General features: G+C 44.2%; 1 protein-coding gene across 5 annotated transcripts in view; it reads left to right on the top strand.

The window, feature by feature from the left end:
• Positions 1-1,790: 1,790 nt before the first annotated feature.
• SYNRG (synergin, gamma) overlaps positions 1,791-14,321 on the top strand; it is a 38,460-nt gene continuing 25,929 nt past the window's right edge. For 2 of the 5 annotated variants that reach the window (XM_017821567.1, XM_017821566.1), the window contains exons 1-10: positions 1,791-1,885; positions 3,863-3,903; positions 5,240-5,358; positions 7,570-7,700; positions 7,980-8,085; positions 8,693-8,804; positions 9,927-10,226; positions 10,926-11,150; positions 12,803-12,880; positions 13,537-13,733. In XM_017821567.1, coding sequence (XP_017677056.1) covers positions 1,806-1,885; positions 3,863-3,903; positions 5,240-5,358; positions 7,570-7,700; positions 7,980-8,085; positions 8,693-8,804; positions 9,927-10,226; positions 10,926-11,150; positions 12,803-12,880; positions 13,537-13,733 — 1,389 coding nt within the window. In that variant the 5' untranslated portion in view covers positions 1,791-1,805. The remainder of the gene's footprint in view (positions 1,886-3,862; positions 3,904-5,239; positions 5,359-7,569; positions 7,701-7,979; positions 8,086-8,692; positions 8,805-9,926; positions 10,227-10,925; positions 11,151-12,802; positions 12,881-13,536; positions 13,734-14,321) is intronic. The other 3 variants (XM_017821571.1, XM_017821570.1, XM_017821568.1) reach the window with 2 other exon arrangements.

The following is a 14,321-nucleotide window of genomic DNA, read 5'->3' as shown; positions in this document are numbered from 1 at the left end:
GGGGGGCTCGGGGTGCGGGGGGATGTCGGGGCACGGGGCTCACGGCCCAGGGGGCGTGGGGGGGGCCCGGGTGTCAGGTGAGGTACGTGGGGTCTCTGCTGAGGTTTGTGAGGTCCTGGGCGGGGCGTGGGGCCCTAGGAGGGGTATGTGAGATCCTGGGTGGAGAGTGGTGGTCCCAAGTGGAATACGTGGGCTCCTGGGTGGGGTATATGGGGTCTCAGGTGCGGTATATGGAGTCACAGGTGGAGTGTGCAGGTCCCAGGAGGGGTGTGTGGGGTCCCGGGTGGGATTTAGGGGTCCCAGGTGTGGTGTGGGGAGTGCAGCCACAGTGGCTCTATATTTTGCTGAAATTTATTGACATCTTGGGGACCCACCTGATCCCTCAGCGTGTCCAGGCTGGGGCAGGTGCACCCTAATTGCCATCAGGCTCCACAGCCACAGTCTCAGATATTGGGGCAGGAAGGGATTTGGGGGTTCCCCCAGTGGTGGGTGGGTGGGTGGGTGTCAGCAGGGACAGACGTTCTTACTGTCACCGGGAAGGTCTGTGGGATGGTGCCTCAGTCAGGAGTTCCCTTGTCCCCTCCATCCCACAAAGGGCACCTCGGCAGGAGGAAGGACTGAGGAGAAAGAACCAGTGTCAAAAGAGATGTCGTTGTGTCTTTGGAAAGGTTAGGAAGCTGGATTTCACCACCTTTGCAGACTTAGTAATTTTTTTTTAATGTAGGTTCTTGCATGCTATTTATCTCTTGTCCTACTTCTAGGGAGGCTGAGGAAATTCTGCATTTGACAGTTAAGTTCATTGAGTTGTCTTGGATATGTGAAGCCCATGGTTTTGTCTGTGTTATTGGGAATGTGAGGAGGGGAGGTCTGCTCTGGGGTGACCTTCATCTGTAGGCACAGGTCTGGGGTGTCCCCATCACCTGTCTGAGCCAGGCTGATGCTCTGCTTTGGGAAGAACCATCCAAGGGTCTGGAATACTGGGGAAGAGAAAAGCTGAGGTGTATGCACCTGCCTGTGTGTGCTGTGGGAAGGATGGGAGGCTGTCTCATGGGGCTTGTTTCCCCACAAGTAAATCTGAAGTAATTCTTGCAAGGAGATGAACCTCTTACAGCCACATTGCCTGCTCAGTATTCTTGTAGTAAAATAACAAAAATGTTGTCAGTGGAATATAGATTCTGCAAAATAAAAGGATTTTAAAAATCATTGTTTCCATTGTTGGTATTTTGGTTTATTTGAGGATGAAGTCTGGAGGTAGAGAAAAAGTTCTGTTCCCTGTCTGTGTGGGTTCCTTCAATTTTTGTGCATTTCTGCCACTCAAAAATACTCTGACAGTCTGTGTTGTGTTGATGGAGTTGTGCTGCTTGGGAATTAAGGGGTTTTAAAAATCCACTTGTAGATGGGAAAATGTTCTGTGTGGTTTGGACCTGCTGTAGTGAAATTTGAGTGCAGAAAAGGAGTTGCTTCTCCCTGTGCTCCTGTGTTTTGTCTGAAGCTGTTGGTTGCTTGATTTGGGATTTTTTGTGGATTTTAAGCTCCATATTTAAAATACTCATCTATAGGAGTTTACAGGTTTATATTACTACTTTAAGAGGTCTGTTGTAGGCAGATGGCTTTGTTTTCCTTCTATTTATTACGTTTGTGCAGGGTATCACATCCAGTCCTCACTCCCAAGTCAGTTCTCAGGACGGAGCCTTCGCTGGCTCCCTCAGCGATGAGAACCAGCTGCTTTGCCTGGTGGCTCTGGGCACTTTTGCATCTCCAAAGAGGAGTTCATTAATACATTCCTGTTGCTTGGATGGGGTTTAATGGACCTGCAGGTGTGGCTGGTGTTGGCAGTCTCACAGCCGAATCCTGGAGTGAGATCCATGCTGGATCCCAGCAGCAGGTACAGAGCTGTGCTGCTGGAGCTTGCTTTGCTACTTTGAACTAGCTCCTCTTCCACTGCCCTCTAATTAGCTGAAGGCTTTTTTGTTGATTGTTTCTTTTTTTTTTTTTTCAACAGAGACTTATAAATAAACCAGGAGCTCTGTGGAAAGGGATAAATATTTAATAGTTTGGCCTTTATTTGCTCCAGCAAGCAGTGGTACCTTGCTAGGCTTGTTCAGTTTACATTAGATTTGCTGATTTGGAAGAATTCTTGTTGACCAGGTTCTCCAGCAAGAAGGGAAAACCTGAATTCCCCAACAAGAAGGGAAAACCTGAAGCTTAGAACGCTTCTTCATACTTGTGAGCTTTTCAAAAATTACTTCTAATATTTCATCATTCTGACTAAACTAAGAATGGTGTAGTTTAAGGTGCCTAAAATTGCAGATCTGTCTTATGACGGAAGCTCTGCACATCTCAGCTTGTTTATGGGGCTGTATTGCCAAGGAGGACACTGAACACAGACAAAATCCAGCTCCTTCACCAACTCCAGCCTCTGAGTGGAGAGAACAGCCCCCAGGTCCAGTGATGGGCCCCTCTGTGGTTTTCAGCTGTTTGTCTTCGTGCTGTTGATGTTGTGTGCCAGGCAGGGGATTACAGTGACCACTGGTCAGTGGAGCAGACCTTGGGTGTGGTGTGAACTGAGCCCTGCTCGTGTTTGGGGCTGAGGTAACCTGAGTCTACGTGGTGCTTCAGGGGGAGAACCCCAAAGTGGTGGGGGTTGGGGATGGCAGGACTGGACCCGTTGGAAAGCACAGGTGTGTGTTAGTTGTGGAAGGAGAAATCAGCACATGGTGGTCAGGGCTGAAGAAGCAGCTTCAGGATGAAGAAGATCCTGGTAAGAGGACGAAGTGAAGAGTGAATGGGTTGTCTTGGTGACCGTGTGACCTGCTGTCTGTACAGTGGGGAGGTGCAATCTGCTCCTGGATAAATGCATAATTAAAATTCCCTATTTTATCTTAGTGCTCATATTACACAGGTCTTTTATATTTATAAACCAGGTTGGCTTTCAGAACTTCTGCAGCCATTTCTCATGGCATTTTCTTCTGTACTCTTAGGCAGTTCCTTTCACATCCACCCTCAGAACTGAACATTGAATATCTATAAGTGTGTTTCTTTTCCATGGTACTTTGAAGTAATAACTGCCTGGGACACTGAGTGAGGTTCTTGTTTGGGAAATTGCTGCTGACGTGGGTTTCTGCGAGTTGCTTGCAAATGAGAATTTTAAACCAGATCTTTTTGCTGTTTGGCAGCTGTTTTGAAAGCGAGGGATAGCAGTTTCCAGTAGGATTTCAGTTGAAATCTTAATGGTTCTTCCTCTAGGTGCACTCGACCCTTGATATGTGAATGAGTATTTTCTCTAAGGTGCTATTTGTGTTGTAATTAGTTAACTGAGAAAATAGAAACTCCAGTATGTTGTGATACTTGGTGTAAAGGTAGAAGTAATGGGTTCCATGGGTGGTTTCTCTCCTGAAAACTATTCCCAGGCAGCTGAGAACTGTTGTCTGGTGCAGTCAGTGGTCCTGCTGAGTCAGACTCTTGCAAGGGGAGATGCTTATTCATCCTGCCTTAGCCTACACCAGCAAACTGACCTGTTCCCAACCTGCGTGGGCACCGAAACTCCTGGGGGGGATGTTGATGAGTCAAAGCCCTTCCAGTGCTGCTGGGTGGATAAGATCTATTCTTCCTGGTTTCCCAGCCTGTGGCAGCACTGACGGTGCTGGTGGGACCCTCCAGTGCTTTGGGGGATCCCAGGGAGGGAGGACTTCTGCCCTGTGGAGGGGTTGGTTCTGTGAGACCTGCAGGAGCAGGGCAAAGTGCTGGCCAGACCTTGGGAGGCTCCTGGTGATGGTGCTGACGTGCAAATCGAGGTGGATTTTCAATCATTTATATTTGCACTAAAATGACACTTTAACATGCTCTTGTTTTCCTCCCTCAGCTTCATGTTTCCTGTTGCAGGTGGTTTGGGCCCCCCTCAAGGTAGGTATCAACTTCACATTTTGAGCACAGAGTTTTTACTTTGTTTAGATACATCTAACAGCTTAAACCAGTTCTGCAGGGATACTCAGAAGTGTGATTATTAATTGAACTCCTGGTCAATCCCAGCTGTTTTTCCCCTTGAATTCAGCTCTGGTAAGCTGACTGTCTGTTGATAAAACTTCCCGTGTGTCATCAGAATCTAGATTAAAGGTCTAGGAAAACTACACCTCCCCTCTTAACCTGAATTTGCCTTTAAGATTTTTTTATGTTATTTTGAGCGTGGTATTTCACCTCTTTCTGCTCCATCTCCCAGCTGTGTATACCCATATTGTGTGGGTGTTGCAAGACCTGGTAAATATTTACAAAGCACAGCAAGACCCTGGGACAAGAGTCACAACCTGTGTGGAAAGTATTAATACAATAGGAGAGCCTCAGCCTTAAATTACCTTTGTTCTCATTCCTGATGCACTCTGTTTGTTTAATTAGCGGAAAATACAGAGAGGACTTGTGGGGAAGACGGAGAGTTTTCATATAAAATTCTCAGGGACTGATTTATGGATTATTCCTGCCTGTGTCACTCCCTCCTGGAGTGTTTTTGCGTGTGATGTTCAGTTGTGCACAGTTATAATTATCTCATGGTGTGCTGGTAACAAATGTGTGTTGTCTCCCAAGACAGGAAAATACTGAACCATAATCCACTGGGCTTTATTCAGTGAATTAATGTATGCCAGCTTGATTTGCCCAATTTTGCAGAAAGTTAGCTTTTACTGACGGATATTGTTACCATTCTAATATATGTGGTGGACTAATTAACCGACAGTGGACTAATTAACCTGCAGACAAGTTATCCAGCCGGGTCAGAGTGTGAAGTTGCCTTGTGCAAGGCTGACTTTATTTCCCACGATTTATCTTCAGAAGCTGCTGGTTTGTAAATTTTCCCTTTCAAGAGAAATGGGAATTATCAGCACCAGTCAACCTGGTTAATTAAATCTCGTTAATTGGAAGTGACCCTTCCAAAAATCACATGGGAAGAAGCCCACAGAGAATCCTTAGGATGGTGGGAGAATTCATCAGCTTAGTTACTGTGAAAGCCCTGTAATATTTTTCTCTGCAGACTGACCAGTATCTAAACTAAGGAAATTCTCTGGCTGCCTGCACTGTGGTAAATTTTATTCTTTTTATTTTTAAGCAGTCCAGCAAGACTCAGAGTTTTTTTCCTTTCCTTTGCTGGTCCAGTAAACAAAAAAACCCCAAAACATATTAGGGAGGCAGGGAAGGGGTGGGGGAAAGTTTTAACACTGACTGGACTCTCACCTTGTTTAATGTTTCATTCCAGGGATGATTCCTATGCAACAGCAAGGATTTCCAATGGTTCCTGTCATGCAGACCAATATGCCAGGGATGATGGGAATGAATTATGGTTCTCAGATGCCTCCTGGACCCATGACCATGCAGGTGCCTGGCAATGAAATGTGGACTGAAATCAGTCACAGACTGGTTTGAGCTGGAAGGGACCTTAAAGATCATCCTGTTATCCCCCCTGCCATGGGCAGGGACACCTTCCACTAGCCCAGGTTGCTCCAACCCTGTCCAACCTGACCTTGGACACTTCAGGGATGGGGCAGCCACAGCTTCTCTGGGCAACCTGTGCCAGGGCCTCCCCACCCTCACAGGGAAGAATTTGTTCCTAGTATCCCATTTAAACCTACTCTCTGTCAATTTAAGGCCATTCCCCCTTGTCCTGTCACCACATGCCCTTGTGAAAAGTCCCTCTCCAAAAAAAATGGGATGCCTTGGTGCCTGGCTGAGGGGTGGCAGCTGATGCCATGGTCCTCTCCCAGCTGCAGTGGGGGTAAAGGTTGGAACTTGGCTGGAAACTGAAGCCTGGGTGTTAGTGTGTCATGGGACATCCTATTCTGTAGTATTCCCTTTGAATGTATTTCTGACAAGTTAGAGATTTCTCCAGGTTTCCTTGGGATCTGCGCAGAGAGTGGGGGAGTTTGGCACACATTACTCACTGTTGTAGAGTGGAGAGAGATGAGGGTGTAGTGCAAGGACAGCATCATAGTATTTAAGGTAACTGGGAGGTTTTAGCCCACTCAAAGATGTCAGAATCTGAACTTTGATGTCAGTGTATGTGTTGTGACACTCAAGTGTGATCAGAGAAGCCTGGTCTGAGCAGGGAAGGAAACAAAAGCATCAGCAATGTGTTGAAAAGCTCCCAGATGCCACCTACACCCAGGTGGGGTTAGTAATGGTAGGGAATTGTTCAGTAACCAGTATTCAAACCTCCCACAGTGGATCTCTCCTGTCTTTTTAATTTTCCTTCGTGCTTTTTCTTCTCATCTCTGGTTTGATGGTGCTGTGTCATGTAGTGTTTTACATGAGACCTTTCTAAGCTGCTGAGGAGTGACTGTGTGCACAGTCTGATGGATCATGACCACTTCACTGAATTGTTTCATCCCTTTGTAACCCAAATGCTGGAGTTAATAGAATTAAATCTCCTGAGTGGAGGGGACAAATCATAATATTTTTAAGTACCTTGTTCTAGGGAGAAGGAATCTCTTCAATGTGCTCACGTGACAGGTTTTCCCATTTATCCAACTTCCTGTTTCAGTCTCATTCTTCTTTTTACTTGAAGTAACTTTGTCTTTAGTGCTGCTGTTGCTAATTGAGGAATAAGAATGAAATATGAGCAGCTAATACTGTGTTTTCTCTCTTGTAATCCTTTGTTTTCTATTTAGTACCGTATGTGCTTATGTACGAATTTGAGCTTTGCTGAAATTTAGTGTCTTGGCCTGGCTTTGTAGCCAAATTGCTATGTCACAAACTGAATTTATTGTGTTTTGCCATCTTCTTGCACTCCCTTTCCACCCCCACCTGAAATTTATTACCTTATTTTTGTGAAATTTATAGTAGGAAGATGTTTTTATGAGAGCTGGTCTAAAAATAATAAACAACTTTTGTTTTCTCCTTACGTGTTCTGAAACCAAATACAAAACGAATGGTAAGAAAAGTAAATTATTTTCTGGCTTCTTCTATCTTAGGCAGCTTTGCTGCTCTAAATGTCCCAGAATATATTTCCCAGTGAATGTTTCTGATGCAGTTTATTCAGACAAGGTTCCTCTCGGCTCTTGTCATATATTGTCTCCCTCCCTTGGTTCCCTGGATAATCTATGTTTGGGAAGTGACTAGACCATGTTTTCAAGCATCCATGGTGGGTAGGAGTGTGCCCTCCAGCAGGCAATTTAAAAGTATTATGAAATCGCTTAGAATAGGAAACAAAAGTCCCAAGAACCCCCCGAAGTGTGGTACAGAATGGTGTAGGATGGCTGCAGCCTTCCTGCTCTGGGCGTAGGTTGTATGGATTTGAAATCCTGATTTTTGACCGTCCTGTCTTCCCAAATCCTTTAAGGGCTGTAACTCCTTGTGGAGAGGAAGAGTGCCATCTACTGAGGGACCAGTGCCTGGTTCAGGGCAGCTGCTCCGTGCTCAGACTCTGCTCAGCTTTGACTCTTCTTCGTGTTCTGAATTTCACGTGCTCTGCCCAGTTTGCAGTTTCCCAGGGTGGAATTGCCAGGGGTTTGGCTTTTTCTATTAAAAACCCCAAAATCCTGGATTTGAAAAAAAAAATCCACTGAGGTTGTATTCCTTCTGTTGTTGCAGGGTGGGATGCCCTTGGGGCCGATGCCAGCGGCTGGAATGCCATACATGGGACAGGCATCTTTCCTGGGAATGCGCCCAGCTGCCCCCCAGTACACCCCTGACATGCAGAAGCAGTTTGCAGAGGAACAGCAGTAAGTGGCACTTTACTGACTCTTGGGAAATCTGTCTTGTTTAAGGGGAAGATGTAGTTTCTCTGGAGCAGTGTCCATTTAGGGCTGTAGGATATTGTTGAATATTCCATTGCCTTTGAACTCTGCAGTGGTTGTCCAGCTCTGAGAAGAAGTAGGGACACGTGCACCAAGGCACGTGAATTTGAGACAGAAGAAATGGAGAAATCAGGCAGAAACTTGCCGTGGAAATTGTCATAAAAATTATTTTCATATTTTTAAAAAAAAATCGTTCTCCCTCAGGAAGAGGTTTGAGCACCAGCAGAAATTCTTAGAAGAAGAAAGAAAACGGCGGCAGTTTGAAGAGCAGAAACAAAAGCTGAGACTCCTGAGCAGTGTGAAACCCAAGGTATGTCCTGATAATAACTGCAGTGTTACCCTCTACAGGATTTTTTTTAATGGCTTTTGATGGGATGGTCTCTTTCAACAAGCAAATCAGTGGGGAACTTACATGAGACACCAGATTACATTTTGGAAAGCATCTGGAGGAGTCAGTCCTTTACACGCTCTTGGTGTAATGGAAACAAAGTCTGGTGTTGAAAATGAAATCAGCTTTTGGAAAATTAAACCAACCTGGTGTGTAGCATTTGAGAACAGACTGAGTTTCTAAAAAAGAGAATGTTTGGTTATGTGTTTGTTAACTTTGTCCAAAGTTTTGGTCTCTTGCAATGAGCCTGAAGGTTCTTACCTGAAAAAATACAGACAGCTGATTAAGGTTTATATTGTTCTTGTGCATAAAGCTTTGTCTAGAGACTCAGAAACACTGTGGTGGTGTAGTCTGTAAAATAAATGCTTTCTAAATCTGGGAGTTAGTGTTATGCTTCAGGAGGGTGATGCTGAAAAAGAAGGGCTTAATCTAACAGCAAGTATTGCTAATTCCAGTACTGGGAATGGGGTTTTGAAATAAAACTGAGCAGTTCTGTGAATTTTTCAAAATGTTTTCTGTGGTGTTTCAGACAGGTGAAAAAAGCAGAGATGACGCCTTGGAAGCCATTAAAGGAAATTTAGATGGTTTTTCTAGAGATGCTAAAATGCACCCAACACCAGCAGCACATCCAAAAAAGCCAGGTTTGTAATTTTCCTCATCTGCCAACTGAAGATAAAACTCCAGCGTTTGAAATCCTCAGCAGGGGGAACTAATTCCAAAAAGTGTTTTTATTCGGTGGTACAAAGTGAGTGGATTAACTGTTTTGTAAAATCAAGTGCCATTCTAGTAAGTGTTGGCTTGTTCAGGGTATGAGGGTGAAATATTAGATATCAGCCTTTATTGAAAGACTCGAAATCTTTAAAAGAAAGCTTAATGTGCTTTGCTTAATGTGAAACATCGAGGAAATTGATAATGCATTCTTTTCTAGTCCAAGCATTAATTAATGCTTTGCAGAGAGCTTTTGAAGATGAGAAGTGCTGTTTAAGTGCTAAGAATGATCAAAACACGAGTGGGACGTCACAGCTGACTGGGGTGTCGTTGGGCATGGTCAGGCCAAGCCTCTCTTCTCAGTAATTACACTTGGAACAATTGCTACCAAAGATTTCTTATGGGCTGTAGTATATATTTTTCAGTGTCTAGGCTGAAACAAGGCTTATCTGCACAAGCTTTTTCCTCCATAAAACCTTTATCTCTGCTGTGGATTCACTCTTTGATAATTTTGGAGTTACAGGTGGTTTCTGACAACTTCCCCTTGTCTGTAGATTTGCCTGTCCTACACCAGTTTTGTTAAAATGGGTAACACTGGAAGGGATCAAGCAGAAAATTGTCTACATGAGCAGACATTTCTTTTGTATCTTATGATATATTACCGAGTTTCTGTGGATAAAACATTCCTTTGAGGGAGAATGTCCCCCTGTGCAGACCCCATTATGTCCAGTTTGAAATATTACCTCTGTATTTGTTTTAACCCTGTCTGTTTGAAACAAAGAATACTCTCACAGCCAGTGTTAAGAACCAAGCTTCAAAACATTCATATCCTAAAAGCCTGGGAGAGAAGATGCGTGGTTGGAAGTGGCTGCTCAGCGTTACCTTGTGTTTGCTACGCAGACAGTAACAACCTTCACATCTCTCACAAAACTCATCCAGCACTGTTTCCCCTCACCCATTTGGTGTGTCTTCCCAGTGTTTGCCACTTTTACCACCTTCCCACCCACAAAGCTTTTTCCTCATCACTTTGCATTGTGTGTTCATTCCGTTTGCAGATCATCCCACACCATCCCATCCCGCTGTATCTGTTTCCCATTCTGCTTTTCCCGATGATGAAGAATTTAGTGACTTTATACAAGGGCCTGTTGAAATCCCCAAACTGGTGCCTCAGCCTACCTCTCAGCCTTTCCAGCCTTTCCATCCTGCCACTGAGGCTGGGCAGCTGCTTTCAGAAAAGGCTATGCTCCAACCTCTCCCTCCAGCCCAGACTCCAGTGTTATCCACCCTGCATGGTACAACTGGGCAGGTTCCTTATTTTCCAACCTCTGCATCTTCACCCAGTATCCATAAAACAGGTAACTCAAAAGTATCTTTTTTTACATGTCACCTTCTGAGGTACACAGAGTCTTTATATATTTTGTTGGGATTTTCTTTAGCCTTTCTGGAAGAAGTAATATGTAGGCAATTAAGTAGAAACCTGCTGATCCATGGGAAAAGATGATTTCAGTCCCCTTCTTCCTTCCCTTGGAGCTGTGCTGTAAAAGCAAGTCACATGTAGATCCAAATACTTGTAAATATACAGATGCCTGATCTTAGGTGAATTAAATCTTATGTTCTAGCATCTTCCTTAAGTCTGTGTGGTAGGAAAAGACACAGTGGAGATGGTGGTAGAAAAAATGACTGTTATACTACAGCGGAGCACTTGTGTGCTTCCTCCCTTGGAGGCTGAAGGGATGTCGGTGGGATGAACATGAAGAATTTTGGAGATGTAAGTAGGTATTGGGCACTTCTGCTACTGATTATGCAACAGTAATCCTACTGTGGGAAATAGTTTGATGTCTTCCTTCTCCTTGTTGCTTTTTTTTTTCATTGAATTTGTTGTGTGTGTGGTAAGTAAGGGGCAGAAGAGAGTGGTGCCGTTGGTCTGAGCTGGGACAAACACACATCTCTAACCCATCAGTGGTGCCAAAAGTGCTTTTCCTTTGAAAAGTGTGGAATTGCAGTCTGGGTGGTTAATAACAAAATATAAATAATCCCTCCTGCTGTTTATTCAGGCTCTTCCTTGGAGGAGAAAGTCTTAGCTAATGGCTCAAATGAATCTGAACAGGAGCAAACCAAACCTAAAACATCCGAAGTTGGGCACAAAGCCTCGGCTGCAAGCCAAGCTCGTCCCAGTCTAACCAGCAGTGACTGGGATGTTGTAGGTGGACAGGAAACTGGTCCCACTGCTGCAGAGGTGCTCAAGGCTTCAGAACAAAACAGAGCAGTTGAAGAGTGTGGTGAGCAATGGAAACATTTGATGGAATTTCAATCTAATGAGACGCCGCTTGCTCGCTAACGCTCAGCTCACTAATTCCAAGGCCAGCCCTGTGTAATTTTGCTCTGAATACCTGCTTGAATAATGTGGCAGTGCCTCCTGCTCCTTGCTCAAAGGGTAACTGCCAGTTTTGCTCTGAACTTTCTCCACGTGAGTTTATTGCTCTAATCACCTTTAACACGTTTGTTTAATCAGGTTTGCCGCTTTAAAATATTCTGTCCTTCCTTGGGTCAATAAAAAGATGTGCTCTCTAAAGATTATGATTTTTTAAGTGTTTAAGGAAGTTTAGTACAAAAGTTGGTCGATGTCATGGTGGGTTTTAATCTTTTGACCTTGAGGGGTTAAGGTCTTTTTAGGTTAAAACTCTTAGCTAGTTAATACTTGTTTCCCAGACAATTTGCTGGTCATATCTGTTATGTCTGAAACTGTCTGGCCTTTAGGGATGAAAATTTAAAAGCAGGACTAGATGAAAACTAGAATAGTTCCCAGTTGTTGAGGATGAGCTCAAGTAGTTTGTGAGGAACAAGCATTTATTCTGCATTATCATGTAACTACAAATAGCACTCCTGTCACCTGAGTGTCATCAGGGTTTTGAGTAGGGCTTTCCTACCTGTCAGCTAAATAGGCCTGAGAATTCCGTGTCACTTAATCTTTAGGGGGCTGAATTTTATCAGAGAGATTCAGGTATGAGAAGCAAGAGTTGGTAGGATGCAGAAGAGTATGGAAGAGGGGTTAAAGCTGAAGAATAATGACACCTGAGGAGGTAGCAAATTTATTTTACTTGTCTGGTGAAATGGAAGGAATTGCTTATATTAAAATGTGCTTGGAGTTGTGGGATGATTAGAAATTAGACTGCAGTCAGGAAGGAATCCACGTGGAAGATGAGGAGATGCAAAGGCACTGGGAAAGACAACGAAATCTGAAATTATTCTGATTTTTGTCAGAGCACCATCCAAGATGAGCATAAAATCTGCTGAGGGAGCCTGAGGTGAAGAGTCCACAGAGTGGAGAAGGAAATAAGCAATTTTCAGGGAGTGAAGTGTGGCAGATGATGTTATGAAAGCCTGTAGTAGTGAAGGGGGCTGTGATGTCCTCTGGAGCTGAAGACTAGGAGCAATGGATCCGTGGAATACGATCTCGCTGAGGTTCAGTTCAGAGGCTGTTTGTGGATTTCCTGGGTGAGGATGTTCTGGTGGAACATTGTGGTTCTCGTGGTAGGTATGGATTTATTTATTCCACAAATAGCCCTAATAGCAGGTAGTTGATGAGAAGCTAAATGTGATATGACAGAACTGCTGCTGTGAATTTGTAAGACAGTGAGACTTGTGCTTCTGTGCAACTGGACATTAAGAGGGAGGCATGTAAGGAGCTCCTGATTTCATTACATATATAACTGTTTTCTTCTGTTACTGCCAAATCATTCTGGTAATTATTTTGAAATACATATTCCTGCAGTATCTGTTTTTCCTCTGAGCACAGTGATTTCTATCTGAAATCTTTGCCTGAAATGCTGAGTGATGCTGACCAGCCATGGTCTGTTCTCTAAGATCATCATGCTCTGTATATCCTAATGCAACTGTTTTTTCTTTTTCTTACTGATTGGAATACATTTAGGAGTTGGAGTGTTCCCTTCCCAGGACCCAATTCAGCAAATGATGCCTCCTTGGATTTACAATGACAGCTTGGTCCCAGGTAAACAGGACAGGGGGCACTTAGCCAGGTGGGCGGTGTGAGGTGTGAATGTACCTGTGCTTGTGTGGCCACTTATTGATCAGAGAGTCACTCAGCCATCAAATGAATCCTGTATCTTTGATATGTTACATATTTATGGGGGCCTTATCTGCATTTGAAGAAGTATGGGTTTTATTCAAGCATGTTAGCAAATTCTAGTTTAAACATTTGTGACAGCAGCTTATCCCAGTAGAGGTTGCATTGCTGATAATGCTGCTTTCGTGGGTATTCTGGTTTTTGGTGTGTCTTGTAATTAGGCAGGCTCATTTCTGAAGGCTATTTGTCTTTTCTGTGTAAATAACACAGTGAATAGAAAATGAAATGCTGTAGTAAATATTGATTACACTGAAGTTTAAATATGGAAAGCTGTTAGAACTGTATTTTTATATGTGTTATCCTGCAATTTCATTAAAGAAACATTTCTTGGCTTGTGTTAAACTTATCTGTAAAGATGATCCAATAATGCTTGTGGATGAAACACAATACCAGGATGCTGCTGCCTTACCTCACACTGAGTGTTACTAATTTGATATAATGTTGAGTTTGAGACGGAATAGAAAGGCAATATTAAATTTATTTGAAAAGAGCACTGTCTAACACTGACTCCCTCACAACAGAGCTGTATAAGAAAATCTTAGAAACCACTCTGACTCCTGCTGGAATAGATACAGCCAAGCTCTACCCCATACTGATGTCGTCTGGGCTGCCCAGGGAGACCCTGGGGCAGATCTGGGCTTTGGCCAACCGCACGACCCCCGGGAAGCTCACCAAGGAGGAGCTGTACACCGTGCTGGCCATGATCGCCGTCACGCAGGTACGGCTCACGGGGGCACAGGGCACGGCACCAACGGGCACCAGGGGCTGGTGTCCCACACCTGGAGTAAAACACTACTTCTGGTGAAGTCTAGAGGAGAAACTACCCTTGTAACCTCAGCAGGGTTATAATGGTATCAGTTTTATCGGTTAGGTTTCAGTTACTCCTTTAGTGTCAGTGGAAGTTCTTAGATACACTTACCGAACACATCAATGTGTTTTTAGGATAAAATGCTGCCTGATTTCCTCCTGTTATATCGAGATCTGTTCTCCTCAAACTATGTGGTTCCTGTATCCCTCAGTCTGTGAGTCTTTCTTCATGGAAAGGGTGGTCAGGCATTGGAAGGGGCTGCCTGGGGAGATGGCGGAGTCCCCATGCCTGGAGGTGTCCAAGGAGCAACTGGATGTGGCACTCAGTGCTCTGGGCTGGGTGACAAGGTGGGGATGGGTCACAGGTTGGATGTGATGGTCTTGGAGGGCTTTTCCAACCTCAGTGATCTTGTGATTTTGTCTTGAATATGATTCACTTACAATTGAGTGTGATTCACTTACCTGGGCTCTTGATGGCGTGTTTGGATTTGGAGGGTTT

Source organism: Lepidothrix coronata, unplaced genomic scaffold (assembly GCF_001604755.1).
Source record: "Lepidothrix coronata isolate B3197 unplaced genomic scaffold, Lepidothrix_coronata-1.0 Scaffold91, whole genome shotgun sequence".
Classification (NCBI taxonomy): Eukaryota; Metazoa; Chordata; class Aves; order Passeriformes; family Pipridae; genus Lepidothrix; species Lepidothrix coronata.
The sequence above is the reverse complement of the archived record's forward strand: the minus strand, read 5'-3'. Positions and strand labels throughout refer to the sequence as shown.